Source organism: Cetorhinus maximus, chromosome 10, assembly GCF_964194155.1.
Source record: "Cetorhinus maximus chromosome 10, sCetMax3.hap1.1, whole genome shotgun sequence".
NCBI classification, from domain to species: domain Eukaryota; kingdom Metazoa; phylum Chordata; class Chondrichthyes; order Lamniformes; family Cetorhinidae; genus Cetorhinus; species Cetorhinus maximus.
This window is the reverse complement of record NC_135888.1, coordinates 57,350,668-57,365,940: the sequence shown is the minus strand read 5'-3', so window position 1 is coordinate 57,365,940 and position 15,273 is coordinate 57,350,668. Positions and strand designations below refer to the sequence as shown.

Sequence of the window (15,273 nt, the reverse complement as noted above, 5' to 3'; positions counted from 1 at the left end):
GTAGGTCAGTTGACTTAACATCTGTCATTGGGAAAATGTTAGAGTATTATAAAGGATGTAATAGCAGAGCATTTAGGAATGCATAATCTAATCAAGCAGAGTCAGCATGGCTTCATGAAGGGGAAATCATGCCTAACAAATTTATTAGGATTCTTTGAGGAGACAACAAGTAGGATAGATAAAGGGGAGCCAGTAGATGCAATATATTTAAATTTCCAAAAGGCTTCCGATAAGGCACCTCACATAAGGCTACTTAATAAGATAAGAGCCCATGGTGTTGGCGGTAGTATATTAGCATGGATAGAGGATTGGTTAACTAACAGAAGACAGAGTTGGGATAAGGGGTGCATTTTCAGGATGGCAACCTGTAACTAGTAGAGTGCCACAGGGATCAGTGTTGGGGCCTCAATTATTTACAATATATGTCAATGGCTTTGAGGGAAGTGAATGTACTATCGCCAAGTTTTCAGATGACACAAAAATAGGTGGGAAGGCAAGTGGTGAAGATGACTCGAGGAGTATACAGAGGGATTTAGACAGGTTAAGTGAGGGGGCAAAAATTTGGCAGGTGGAGTATAATGTGGGAAAATGTGAGATTATGCACTTTGGCAGGAAGAATAGAGGAGCTGAATATTATTTAAATGGAGAAAGACTGCAGAAGGTTGCAGCACAGAGGGATTTCGGAATCCTGGTGCATGAATTGCCAAAAGCTAAATACAAGTTCAACAGGTAACAGGGAAGGCAAATGGAATTTGGCCTTTATTTCAAAGGGAATGGAGTATAAAAATATGGAAGCCCTGCTAAGACTATACAAGGCACCAGTTAGATCTCACCTAGAATACTGTGAACAATTTTGGCCCCCTTATCTGAGGAAAGATATACTGGCATTGGAGGCAGTCCAGAGAAGATTCACCCCAGGTTGACCCCAGGTATGGGGGGATTTTCTTATGAGGAGAGGTTGAGTACGTTGGGCCTGTACTCATTGGCGTTTAGAAGACTGAGAGGCGACCTTATTGAAACATATAAGATTCTTAGGGGGCTTGACAGGGAAGATGCTGAGAGGTTGTTTCCCCTTGTGGGAAAGTCTAGGACCAGAGGATATAATCTCAAAGTAAGGGGGCGCCCATTTAAGACACATGAGGTGGAATTTCTTCTCTTGGAGGGTGCTCAATCTGTGGAATTCTTTGCTGCAGAGGGCTGTAGAGGCTGGGTCATTTAGTATATTCAAGGCTGAGATGGACAGATTTTTAATCAGTCAGGGAATCAAGGGTTATGGGGGAAAGGCAGGAAAGTGGAGTTGAGGATTGAGATCTGCTATGATCTCATTGAATGGCGGAACAGACTTGATGGGCTGAATGGCCTACTTCTGCTCCTACGTCTTAGCCAAACGGTCACATCACCTACTGTATCTCTGTAGCTACTTTGCTAACAATGGCAGCTTTAAGGGATCAAAATGTACAGAGTCTGTTTTTCTAGCTCTTCACAGGTATATTTACAGTTTTTTACTGGACGAAGTGTTGGAAGTTTCCTTGAGGCTGTTCAAAGTTTAAAGAACTTCCAGTAAAGGTTTACATGAACTGAATTAACCATTCTACATCGCTTCTTGGCATTTTGTATCACTTGTACAAAACTTGAGCTAACATTCAACTGTCACACACACAATACCATACTAACAGATATTCTTAAGGATCAGACGACTAAGTTCTAACAGTACTCTAATTATAAAAAGAAAGTTTAATCCTAGAGATGCTGGGTCATTGAATATATTAAAGGCTGATTTGGAATGATTTCTGATCGGTAATGGAGTCAAAGGGTATGGGGCCAGGCAAGAAAATGGACTTTCGGCCACAATCAGATCAGCCATGATCTCATCGAATGGCAGAGCAGGCTCGAAGGGCCAACTGAACTACTTTTTTTTAATGATCTTATCTCACTCCTCTGCCAAATCTGTGCGTGACTCAAATATCGCTGCAAAGCGAGACATGTTGCTGAAGCTTTTTGCCTTGCTCTCATTAGGACAAGCGCAAGAAATCCACCTTTCAAACAACACAACAATTTATACTGGAGGAGAAAGAGTGCAAAAACAAAACATCTATGGATAACTGTTCCATGATTGAGCAGCACTTGCTGAACAATCCTGAGTTCTCTAATAACTATACTAATGATCAATTTAAGATAATCAGTCAAGCTCATAAAATGGCTCATTTACACTTTGTGGAAGTGACATACATTCATAGGCAGAGACCTATTCTCTGCACAGAAAGGGAATATATTCAAACCTTGCACCTTTTTGAATTACCCTGGAGTTTGAGGAGCCTATAATTCCCCATGCCTTTCCTCGCAGCAACGCCTGAGCCAATCAGAGTTGACTTGCCAACCAATCAGCACCCCTTTCCTCGTGTTATAAATCGTTGTGATCGTTTGAAATTTACCTTACTTGCATTTGTCCTAATGAGTGCAAGACAAAAAGCTTTGGCAACATACCTCTCTTCAGCAATATTCAGCAAGTCCTGTACCACCAAGTGACTTTGTCCAAAACTCCGTGATCATCCTTGAGCACAAAGATTTCTACATTATTTTCTCGACTATCAGCCTTTGCTGTAAATCCATCCCCTTTCCACCCTCCATCCCAGCAAGTACAAGGAGTTCATGGACTTTGTAACCTATCTTTGAGAGCATCCGTATACAATCCTGTGCTTCTTCTCCCCTTCCCTTTTCTGACAAGCCCTGGCTACCTCTGCTGTAAACTTGAACGGCATCTTAGGTTTTTCACCTTTGGTGCAAACTCACTTGTCCATGAGACCCATCTCTTGCTTCCTTGACTACATTTTCATTAATTGCTAAGCAATCCACTGGCCCCTTTGTTAGATGGTATTGTTGCCCTCTTGTACAATAGGTTGTCATCATCCTCCCCCTCAAAAAGTCTGCCCATGGATTCTTTGACCTTGCAAATTACCACCTACATTTCTAATTGCACTTTCCATCCCAAAGCTCTTGAATGTGTTGTTACCTCCGAAAGCCTGCATCCACATATTTGAACCTCTACAGTCGGGTGTCTATTCCTGCCACAGTACTCTCACAGCCCTAGTGGAAGTCCTAGATAACATCCTCTGTGTTGTGACCATGGTGCATTATCCTTCACTGACCTCTCCACCACCTTTGACAAAACAAATCACACCACCCTCCAACCAACACCTTTTCTCTGTTTTCCAGTTCCATGCATTTACCCTTGCCAGTTCTCACCCAACGATCTAATAGGTGCAGAATATTTCCAGCAATGGCTTTTCTTTCTGCCTGTACAAAACTATGTTAACTTTCAAGTTTACCGAGTTCACCCTCTCTTCATCTACATGGTGCTGCTTGCTGACATCACCTGCAGACAAGAGCAAAGCCATAATCTTCAGTTTCTGAATAAGCTTTGTTGTCCCTGGCACTGATCCATTTTGCTGTCCAGCCATTGTCTCATGCTGAACTGGACTCTATGCCCAATATGATTACCCTGTGCGGTCTTGAGCTGAGTTTCTAATCCCACATTGTCTTTACCTACATCTGCCTCTGTACCCCACGTTGGCCCATCGGCCTTTGAAGCGCTTATCCATGCTTTTGTCACTTTGTTTTTTTAATGTGTTGGCCATGTCGCACCCAATCTCTAATGCCCTATTACTAAACAAGTGCTCCCCACAAGCTTGCCATTTCCATGTCCCTGACCTTTTGTTTATCTGCTCTCCACTTGTTGGTGGCTGCCTTCAGCTGGCTCAGACACTCAATCTAGAATGCCCTCCCTAAACCCCTTTACCTCTTTACTTCCCCCCTCCTACTCAAGATGCTCTCCTAAAGAAATCCGTTTGATGAAGCTTTTGGTCACCCCTCCTTTGGCTTGACATCCATTTTTTGTCTAATGGTGACTTTGAAGTGCGTTGTGAAACTTTTCTGCGGTAATCATGCACTATAAATGCAGGTGTCATAATGTCAACCTTCATAAAACATTGCATTAAAGAGAAAGCTTAGATTTACATAGGAGCTTTCGCACCTTTAGCGCATTGCAAACCACTGCTACCAATGAATTTCTTCTGAAGTGCAGTCTGTTATTTGGGCAGTTATGTCAGCCCATTTCCCAACAGCAAAAGCATGTACAAATGCCCTTGTTCTTGATGGACTCCTTGCTCTTCAAATAGTGTCACAACATCATTTCCATCCACCTGAGATAGGGCCTTGGTTTGACATGCCCTCAGTGTGCCTGACAGTGCAGCACTCCCATAGTACTGCACTGAAGTGGCAACCTAGATAATGGACTGAAATCTACGGAGGGGCATAAACCCATAACGTTTTGACACAGGAGTGAGAGTGCTAACACCTGAGCCAAGATGACATTGTTCATTGTTCAATTAAGTAAGTTATTTGATCAATTTTAATTTTGATATTTTGAAGTCCTGGCTTTAGAATTAGTAAATTACTTCACTGGAGTTTTAGTAATAATTTGGAGTTTAAAAAATGCTTTTTAGATTTTCACTGTGTAACATTTAGTGTTATATCTGAAAACCAGATTATGTTTTTCAGAGTCAGTGGATGTGATATTAATATTTTGTTTGATTACCAACAAACATTACTGAAGTGCTAATGACAATGCTCCAGGCTATTGATCAGTGCAATCAGTGCATTCACAGAGCTGGAATTGAGGAATGCAGAGTGTTTTTCAAGTATGTTGGCTTTCTGTACACAGAGTTGACCAAAATAATTTCAAATAAGCAGCTGTTGTAATAAAGGAGCATTGTAAAAAAGACAAGGTTGCAAATGCTGGATATCTGGTAAGAAAACGTAGAGGAGTAACTTAAGCATTTGAAAAAAGACAAGTCATTACCTCGGATAGAGTTGAGAAGCAGTCTCTGTGTCGGGTACACAAAGACTTTTCAAAAGTGAGTGCACTTGTGTACTTTGAGAATTTCGTTTTTAGCCCAGTCATGCAGTTATCTGTTTTACTGACAGCCGCACACAAGTTAATTACGTGACATTCAACCATTTTGCCAAAAATGCTATAGAGACGCTTAGTAGTTGAGTGACAAATGAGTGCAGCTTTGGAACTGAGTGCATCTCTGGGAGTTTGGTGAGTGGGGGAATTTGGTGACAAGGGGATGAAGATGTTTGTTTCCTTTTGCCTTTTCACCCTGTAGGAATTGATTCTTAATTTACTACAGGGAAAGGAGTATCTGATAAGTGGTTAAGGTCAGGTTAAACCTAAGGTTTAAAATAGTATATGAACTGATGGTAAAATTAATAAATATAACAAAAAGGAAAATTGAATTAAGTAAATAATTAAAACACATTAGGGATGGCAGGACAGGTGATGTGTCAAGGCTGCAACGTGTGGGAGCTCCTGGATAACATTGTGATCCAGGGCAAACACATTTGCAGTTAGTGTTTACGGCTTGACGAGCTTCAGCTCAGAGTCATTGAGCTGGAGCCTGAGCTGTAGACACTGCAACACGCCAGAGAAGGGGAAAGTTATCTGGATACTTTGCACCGGAAGACAGTCACACACCTTAGGATAGGGTCTTCTGATTTGGTTAGTGGCCAGGGACAAGACGTTGTGACTGCAGCTGAGGCAGATATGGGAACCTCAGACTTGGCAATTGTCCAACAGGCTTGATGTTCTTTCAGTTTGTTTGGATGAGAGTGAGGGTTGCAGGGTGGATGAGCAAACTGACCATGGCCCGTGGTACAGGAAGCCATCCAAGTGAAGGAGCAAAAAGGAATGTAATGGTAGGAGTGATGGGGAGTGACACTTTTGTATGCAGCAAAGAGCAAGAATCCAGACGGCTATGTTGCCTGCCCGGTGCCAGGATTCGGGTCACCTGCTCAGACCTAGAGAAGAATTTGCACTGCAAGGGGAGGATCCAGTTGCTGTGGTCCATGTAGGTACCAATGACGTAGGTGGAACTAGGAAAAAGGCTTTGCATAAATAATATGAGGAAATAAGTGCTAAATTAAAAAGCAGAATTGCAAAGGTGGTAACCTCTGGATTATTACCTGAGCCACATGCAAATTAGCGTAGGGTACATAAAATTAGAGCAATGAATAAGTGGCTCAAAGACTGGTGTGGGAGAAGTGGGCTTCAATTTTGTGGGGCACTGTCACCAATACTGGGGAAAGTGGAGGCTGTACCATTGGGACGTTGTGCGGTTGAACCTGGCTGAGACCAGTGTTCTAGCGAGCCCCATAACTTGAAGTAGGGAGGGTTTTAAACCACGTAGTGGAGGCAAGGGATCAAATTTGGGAAGATGTGGTAAATCGAAGAGCGGAGACAAGGCAAGAAAGAAGTGTGATCCTGTGGGAAATGATAAGCAGACATGACAGGAAAGGACGGAGTATAGGGAGTAGAAACCTAAGAGTACATTGGCAGATAAGGCTTGAGGTTACAAAAATAATAAAAGGACACAAAGGCTCTGTATCTGAATGCACGTAGCATTCGAAACAAAAAGATGAACTGAGAGAGCAAATAGAAACAAGCACGATCTGATAGACATTAGAGACATGGCTGCAGGATTGATTGTTTGGGACCTGAATATTGAAGGGTATGTGATATATAGGAAGGTCAGGAAGCGAGCAAAAGATGTACGTTTGCTCCTGTTAATTAATTATGGTATTAGCGCAATAGAGAAGGATGACCTAAATTCAGGAAACCAGGATGTAGAAACGGTTTGGGTAGAGATAAGAAATGATGAAGACAACAAGTCACTTGTGGGAGTTGTGCACAGGTCCCATAACAGGAACCATACAGTAGCAAAAACTTCAGGGTAATCAGGCAGAGACGACACGGTTTTGTGAAAGTGAAGTCATGTTTAACCAATTTATTGGAGTTCTTTGAAGAAGTAACGTGCTGTGGATAAAGGGTGGATGTACTGGACTTGGAGTTCTAGAAGGCATTTGATAAGGTGCCACATCAAATATTATTGCGAAAAATAAAAGCTCATAGTGTAGGGGGGTAACATTGTCATGGATAGAAGATTGGCGTGCTAACAGGAAACAGAGTAGGCATAAATGGATCATTTTCTGGTTGGCAAGATGTAATGAGTGGTGTGGCACAAGGATCTGCTGGGGCCTCAATTTTTTACAATTTATATAAATCACTTGGATAAAGGGACCGAAGGTATGGTTGCTAAATTTGCTGATGACATAAAGATAGGTAGATAGTAAAATGTGAAGAGGACACGAGGCTACAAAGGGATATAGATGGTTAAGTGAGTGGGCAAAGATCTGGCAAATGGAGAAAATGTGGGATAAGTGTGAAATTGTCCATTTTGTCAGGAAAAATTTAAAAAAAGCACATCTAAATGGTGATAGATTGCAGAGCTCTGATATGCAGAGGGATCTCGGTGCCCTAGTGCATGAATCGCAAAAGGCTAGTATGCAGGTACAACAAGTAATTAGCAAAACTAATAGAATATTATCATTTATTGCGAGGGGAAATGAAAACAAAAGTATGGAGGTTATTTAGTTATACAGGGCATTGGTGAGACCACATCTGGAGTACCATGTGCAGTATTGGTCTCCTTATTTAAGAAAGGAAGTAAATGCTTTGCAAGGTTTACTAGACTGATACAAAAACAAAAATACCTGGAAAAACTCCTGTTCTGACAGCATTGGCGGTGAGGGATACAGTTGATGTTTTAAGTCCGTATGACCCTTCATCAAAACTAAGACATATAAACAGATCCAGCAAATTAACACAATACCCTAGACAGTGGAATTCCAAATGGCTAACATCTTACTACTCCTGTCTGACAAAGTAGATTCCAATCTAGTTTTGTCTGAATTAGCACCTCTGTCAGTAAAACTCTGGAGCTCAATATGCTGATGATGAGGCGTTCAAGAACTGGCTTTCAGTGTGGAATTGACCCATGTTAATCATTTCAAGCACTCACTGATAGTTGAGATCATTGTTTTTCAGGTTTATATCATTTAAAAACTTCATCTACTTTAATGTGGCGACATTAATATTGCAGTTGACAGCCAATGGCACATTTGGAATGATTGTAATGTGAGCAGATGGCCTATGAGCTTTGTTGGCTGCATATCATGTTTGCACCTCCTAAATACTTCAATTACCAATTAGAAAATGACTCATTGAGATGCCAATAAAGATTTTTCTTTGTAAAATTTTAACATCTGAGGAAATTGATACAGAACCCTTAGCATTGTTATCTTACATTGCAGGTAGCACCCACTTTTGCACATGGTGTATTATATCTATGGACTGTCACTTGTGGACTTAGTTACTCAGAAAAATGTTTTTAAGGCTTTTCCACAACACCAACAGCTAAAAGTATTGCCTGGTGCACAAAATGCAGATTATTCTAGGCCTCCATTGTACCAGATAACCTCAGCAAGGATAGCAGTAGAGCTTCGTGCCCCTGGAGTAAAGAGAGTAAAAGTGGAGGTGGAAAATCAGCCAAGGTTTTCACTTCTGGTTGTTGTTTACTAAGATGTGTTTTCCAGATGTGAAAAAGGTCAAAATGAATTGTGATGACCCCCATTGACAAACAGCCTGCTGGCAGTAACTAAAAGCAAAATATTGCAGATGCTGGAAATCTGAAATTAAAACAGAAAATGCTGGAAAAACTCAGGTCTGGCAACATCTGTGGAGAATGAAACAGAATTAACATTTTGAGTCCATATGACTCTTCAGAGTTTTTCCAGCATTTTCTGTTTTAATTACTGACTGTAACTGTCTAGCCTCGGAGTGCAGAATAACCACTTGGGGAAGGTGACAAGAGATGGCCCAGTATCAATTAAACCATATTCCAGTAGCAATCAGTGCCTCCTCAAGAGAAGAAAATTGAAAAGAAAAGAAGAAAGTTTACTGCTTAAGCACACTGGTGGCATCAGCCCCATGTGAGAACAATAATCCCTTTATTTGCACTGTTAAACTCTAACAGTTTTATTTCTCATGATATGACTGCTTCATACTCCCTCTTATTTTTCAAGTCTTCACCATACTTCTTTCACTCACCCCTATGTCTTGCCACTCTCTTTTCCTGTTCCATGTGGCAGAAAATATTCACGCACTCAATATTGCCACACTCGAAAGGCAAGTCAAAAAACTCCACAACTGCTTAATTCGAGTCATTTACAGTGTTGCCCTTTGTGAAGTTGCCATGTTATATCTTAGTAAAACATTTCACTCCCGAGTGCTGTTGGATTTCATTTTTATTCAATCGGAAAGATCATCAGGAAGAAATAGTTACTTTTTAGATATTTAGGTACTTTGTTGCCATATCTCTAAATGCAAACGTTTGCATGAGGTAGGCTAGAATTTTGGGATGGTGTTTTGACTAATAGAGCACTGTGACTATGAATATTAACAAAACTTGAACGGTGTTGTCATCATTAGAGGTGTACAACTACAGTCAGTGGGCCATACATGGAGCTGGGTGGGTTTGTTCTTGCCGCATTGGCGGGTGAACCCTAAATCAGAACACCCAAAATGTTTACATTGACAGCTTAAGCTGTATGCAAATCAGCGAGAGCATTGATTTCAACTTCATGCTTAGCGCATTAGGGCTCTGTGACAGACACCTAAACATGCCATGCTGTAACTATATTTTCCCCCTCCCTCTGTGGCTATATGAAACTAATAGACTTGATCCATGGTCATAGCTGAATCTGCTGCATTTACTCCTGTTGATCCTTGTTATCAGCACTCCTGCTCAAAAACATGGGTGTATAAATAAACGGGAACTGTTTGTACCATTAACGTGTGCCAAGCTGCTTGCATGGTAAGGTCCTTATAGTGAGATTCAGCTGCTGTGGTGTGCAAGTACTGGATCCTGTCCAGATTTCAGGGCTGTTTTGGCTATGCTAAAGATTTTTTTTTGTTGTTGAAATCCATTCCCCATAATCCAGTTTCCTTAAGGTTGATGACAAAAATTTTATAATATGCTTCTTTTCTCTTTGGAAGCTGTTGGGAAGGATACAATTTGACAGGTATTGCCTGCACAACATCCGAGAACTATTCGTCATGTGTTGTGAGTTATTTGACCATGGAGGTGTTGGAATGAAACTTAATCTTGTCTTCACCTGATGCCCACTTATGTATGAATGTATGTTCTCTTGCACAACACTGGATAGGAATCAAGAGTGGTAACCTGAGATGTTTTTATTTCCTCCATGGCTTAAGAATATTGAGGCCAGTTTCAACAATCATTTTTTGTCCCAGCTGAAATTAGTTAAAATAGCACAGACCAGGAATCAGTGCACAACCTGGAAACCTACATGATGCAATATCACACGCAGTAGTGGAATTTCCCACCAGGATATTCAGATGGGTTTCATCTTCTCCTTTCCTTATACTTATAAAGCTTCACGTGCAGAGGAATGGAAGTGTTTCCTGAAAATTGATAACCTTCCTTAGACCATTGAGTTGTTTAAAAGCTGCAATCCAGGGGAAGAACAAGTCTCACTGACTCATAGTCGTATCGTTACTTATAATAATTGTTTGAGTTTTCCTACTCAAGGTCCAACAAGACTGATTGTAACGATCCCTTCCTTCCAAACCTTGTTTATAAAAAAAAAAGTCTCCAGGCTTTTGGGTTACTTCCCCAATCTCTGCTGTCCCTTTCTCATCTGTAAAATGCTCTGTGACATGAAGAGGGCTACCAAATGTAGTGTTTTGAAGTATGCCAATCAGTATTCTGGTCAAATGCCTATTACTAGCTTAACCTGATGAGCGCTGCCTAATGATGGGCATGCTGCATGCAGGGTGCACAGAACTCTGGCTAGAATTTCTGAAAAGCAGAATCGTGTTAATCTCTTGGCTTTCTTTAAAGTCAGTGGTGGGATCGGTGTGGAACTGCCTCGTGTGGCATCTGAAATTGTGCAGGATAAAATGATGCATATGCAGCTGATTTGTGGTACAATTAGAATGACCATTTGTTAGTTGGATCTTGAAACACAACTAGCACTCTTTCCCTATCAAGATTTTAAGCACCAGCACCAAAAAGGCATTAACTGGCCATACGTGTCTCTGCTGTATACATGGAACATTTCCAACTGCTGAATGGTTGTTGGATTCACCCGAATCAGAGGAGGGGCTGCCTTTTTGATTTGTTCCTTGATTTGTTAATTTAGTTTTATTTGTTTTGACTCGAAAGAGTTACACTTGAAAGTAATTCATTGTGGTTCATGTGTTATGGGATGTCCTGGGAGAGGTAATGGAGTGCTAAATAAATACAAACCATCTTAATTTGGAACATTTGATTTCAGCCCCAGCTAGTTAGACACTTTCTGGTGTATATCAATAGAACTTGCTGATGCATCTGTTTCCCTATGATAAAAATGGTTTTTCAAGTAGTTTTGGGAAACAATGCTTTGAGAATTGTCCCAATTCAAGGATCTTTTAGAATAAGGCAAATTCTGGAGCTCCCAGGTCCAAATTTATAATCATCTCTGTTCAAATTTTCTGCCATCATTCTCTGTGTTGAGCCTCTTCGAATTGTCCCAAGCTGCCTTGACACTGAGTTACATAAGGAGATAATAGGGTAGGTTTCAAGGACATGTCTTAAAGGAGGAGAGAAAGGTAGAGAAGTTTAGGGAGGAAATTCCAGAGCTTAGGACCTAGATAGCTGAAGGCACTGCTACCAATGAAGCAATGAAGCCTGAGAATGTGTATTTGGCCAGAGTTGGGGAAGCATAAAGGTCTTGGAGAGTTGCAGGCACCTTCCTGATCAGATAATCACAGAACTTGGGATGTGAGACTAGAATACCTCCTGGGGTGAGTTGAAGACTCATCCCTGCTGTCTGTTTGCTCCCTACTGACTTAGCCTAGAGTAGTTTTTCCTCACCATGCAAATTGACTCCAAATTTTCTCACACCACTTGGTCTAAATTTTTTTAAATTGTCCTGCAGATGTTCGTTGTAACCTGGTACCTTAATATTTAATTTGTTTACCATGACTGCCAGTAGGCAATCATGGTAATGAGGCTTTTGAGGGCAGGCTGGAGAACATCACAGCCTAGATCAATCTGTATTTATTTGAGAATAAGATGCGTGCAAATTTTTAAAAATATTAATATAAATCTTTCTTTATCATAGCCTAAGTCTCAGTGTGTTGTGTTTATCCTACGACATTCCAAAATTACATGACGACATGTGATATATCCAGTTAGCCAAATACAGTGACTAAGATTTCAGTTTGACTCATGAACTCTGTATGATTACCTAGATATTGGGAAAGTAAAGGCACAATGCATTTCATAGGAAGTGAGGGCTTGCTTAGGGGTGACAGGCACAATCCCTGAGGAGCTGGCCCAAGAACTTAGCAGAGATTTATGCTTTTTGGTTGGACCTTGCACGCAAGTGTCATAAACGCTAGCCATCAAGAGCCACCCGCACTAGTTTTTACCTCAAACTTTCCTCACATTTTAAAATTTAGATTTTGCCAATAGAAATTTTGGCCAGATAATACAATGAAGACTGCACTGTATCTTCATTAAAAACAGGTGGAATGTACCTTTATCATTGTGTTGTGATAAATGGTTTCATCATTATGTATTTGGCTCAGAATTTGCTGGATAACATCCACCTCATACTTTCTCATTTCTTTTCCAGAGGCCACCTTTCATGCCCCCTCCAATGGCCAGTATGCCCCCACCACCGGGAATGATATTTCCACCAGGAATGCCCCCAGTTTCTGCTCCAACAGCACCTGGGTTGCCGAACAATGAAGAAATTTGGGTGGAAAACAAAACCCCAGAAGGAAAGGTAAGTTCTGGGAGAATTCAGGCTCGGTGTTCTTAACAGGTAAAACGATTATTGAAATGTTCTTTATTAAAGGAAAATAAAATTAGGCTACTTTAGTAGTCTGTCCCTTAAACATCTGTTCCCTAGAAACAAGATGATAAAAGCTGAGATTTCACTGCTGATTCCGGTTTCCTTAATTGCATTTTCTGCACTTAGAGTAGCATGTGAAACAGTATTATAAAAGATTTAGTTGCTAATTTTGCTGAACAGAGAGCTAATCAAAAGTTTAATGGTTAGACTGCGTAATGCTTCCACATTCAGAAACTGCCTTGCAAAGACTCTAGTTCTGATCGAATAATCAGTTTGGCTGAAGTGAGCTCTCGAGACATTTCTACTTATATATTCAAAGTGTTGGTTTAGGGCTTACGAGCTAACCATTGAGTCCTGGCAGCCTTGAGCTTTGAAGACCAGGTAACCTGGTTCTATTTCTAATTGTTATTTTTCACTGAACAAAAACAAAAATATCTGGAAAAACTCAGCAGGTATGACAGCATCTGCGGAGAGGGATACAGTTTACGTTTTGAGTCCGTATGACGCTTCATCAGAACTAAGACATGTAAAAATGAGATGAAATATAAGCTGGTAGAAGGGGGTGGGACAGGAGAGCTCGATAGGGGGCAAGTGATAGGTAGAGGCCAAGAGACTGCCAAAGATGTCATAGACAAAAGGACAAAGGGGTGTTGATGGTGGTGATATTATCTAAGGGATGTGCTAATGGGGACATTAAGGGTAGCAAGCAGGGCAAGCTGGTGGCAGATGGCCCTAGGGGTGGGGTGGGGGAAGGGATTGAAATGGGCTAAAAGATGGAGAAGAAACAATGGATCGAAATAAATTTTAAAATAGGGAAGAGAAAAAAATATAGTTGTAAAAAAATGATAAATTATTGGAAAAAGGGGGATCGGAAAGGGGATGGGGATGGAGGAGAGAGTTCATGATCTGAAATTGTTGAACTCAGTATTAAGTCTGGAAGACTGTAAAGTGCCTAGTCGGAAGATGAGGTGCTGTTCCTCCAGTTTGTGTTGAGCTTCACTGGAACATTGCAGCAGGCCAAGGACAGACATGTGGGCATGAGAGCAGGGTGGTGTGTTGAAATGGCAAGCGACAGGGAGGTCTGGGTCGTGCTTGCAGACAGACCGAAGGTGTTCTGCAAAGCGGTCACCCAGTCTGCGTTTGGTGTCTCCAATGTAGAGGAGACCGCATTGGGAGCAGCGAATGCAGTAGACTGAATTGAGGGAAGTGCAAGTGAAGTGCTGCTTCACTTGAAAGGAGTGTTTGGGCCCTTGGATGGTGAGGAGAGGGGGAAGTAAAGGGCTAGGTGTTGCACCTTCTGCGGTTGCGTTGGAGGAGTGGAGCAGGGTGCCCCGGAGGGAACGATCCCTGCGGAAAGCCACCAGAGTGGGTGATGGGAAGATGAGTTTGGTGGTGGCATCATGCTGGAGTTGGCGGAAATGGCGGAGGATGTTCCTTTGAACGTGGAGGCTGGTGGGGTGATAAGTGAGGACAAGGGGGACCCAATCATGGTTCTGGGAGGGAGAGGAAGGTGTGAGGGAGGATGCGCGGGAGAAGGCCGGACACGGTTGAGGGCCCTGTCAACCACCATGGGTGGAAAACCTCAATTAAGGAAGAAGGAAGACATGTCAGAGGAACTGTTTTTGAAAGTGGCACCATCAGAACAGATATGACGGAGCTGAAGGAATCGAGAGAATGGGATGGAGTCCTTACAGGAAGCAGGGTGTGAGGAGCTGTAGTCGAGGTAGCTGTGGGAGTTGGTAGGCTTGTAATGGATATTGGTGGACAGCCTATCACCAGAAATTGAGATAGAGAGGTCAAGGAAGGGAAGTGTCAATGATGGACCATGTGAAAATGATGGAGGGGTGGAAATTGGAAGCAAAATTAATAAATTTTTCCAGATCCAGATGAGAGTTAGAAGCGGCACCGAAGCAGTCATCGATGTACCGGAGAAAGAGTTGTGGGAGGGGGCCTGAGTAGGACTGGAACAAGGAATTTTCCACATACCCCATAAAGGGACAGGCATAACTGGGGCCCATGTGGGTACCCATAGCGTCACCTTTTATTTGGAGGAAGTGAGACGACTTTAAGGAGAAATTGTTCAGTGAGAGAACAAGTTTAGCTAGACGGAAGAGAGTAATGGTGGATGGGGATTGTTCGGGCCTCTGTTCGAGGAAGATGCGGAGAGCCCTCAGACCATCCTGGTGGGGGATGGAGGTGTAGAGGAATTGGACGTCCATGGTGAAGTGGAGGCGGTTGGGGCCAGGGAACTGGGTATTGTTGATATGATGTAGGGTGTGAGAGGAATCGCGGATGTAGGTGGGAAGAGACTGGACAAGGGGAGAGAGAATGGAGTCAAGATCGCAAGAAATAAGTTCCGTGGGGCAGGAATAGGCTGACACGATTGGTCTGCCGGGGCAGTCCTGTTTGAGGATTTTGGGTAGGAGGTAGAAGCGGGCCGTCCGAGGT

The 15,273-nt window shown here is 42.1% G+C and overlaps 1 protein-coding gene across 3 annotated transcripts in view; it reads left to right on the top strand.

The window, feature by feature from the left end:
• The window catches only part of LOC144685709 (transcription elongation regulator 1-like), a 103,301-nt gene that overhangs the window by 21,727 nt on the left and 66,301 nt on the right, over positions 1–15,273 (top strand). For all 3 annotated transcript variants that reach the window (XM_078550515.1, XM_078550514.1, XM_078550512.1), the window contains exon 3: positions 12,604–12,756. In XM_078550515.1, the coding sequence (XP_078406641.1) occupies positions 12,604–12,756 (153 nt within the window). The remainder of the gene's footprint in view (positions 1–12,603; positions 12,757–15,273) is intronic.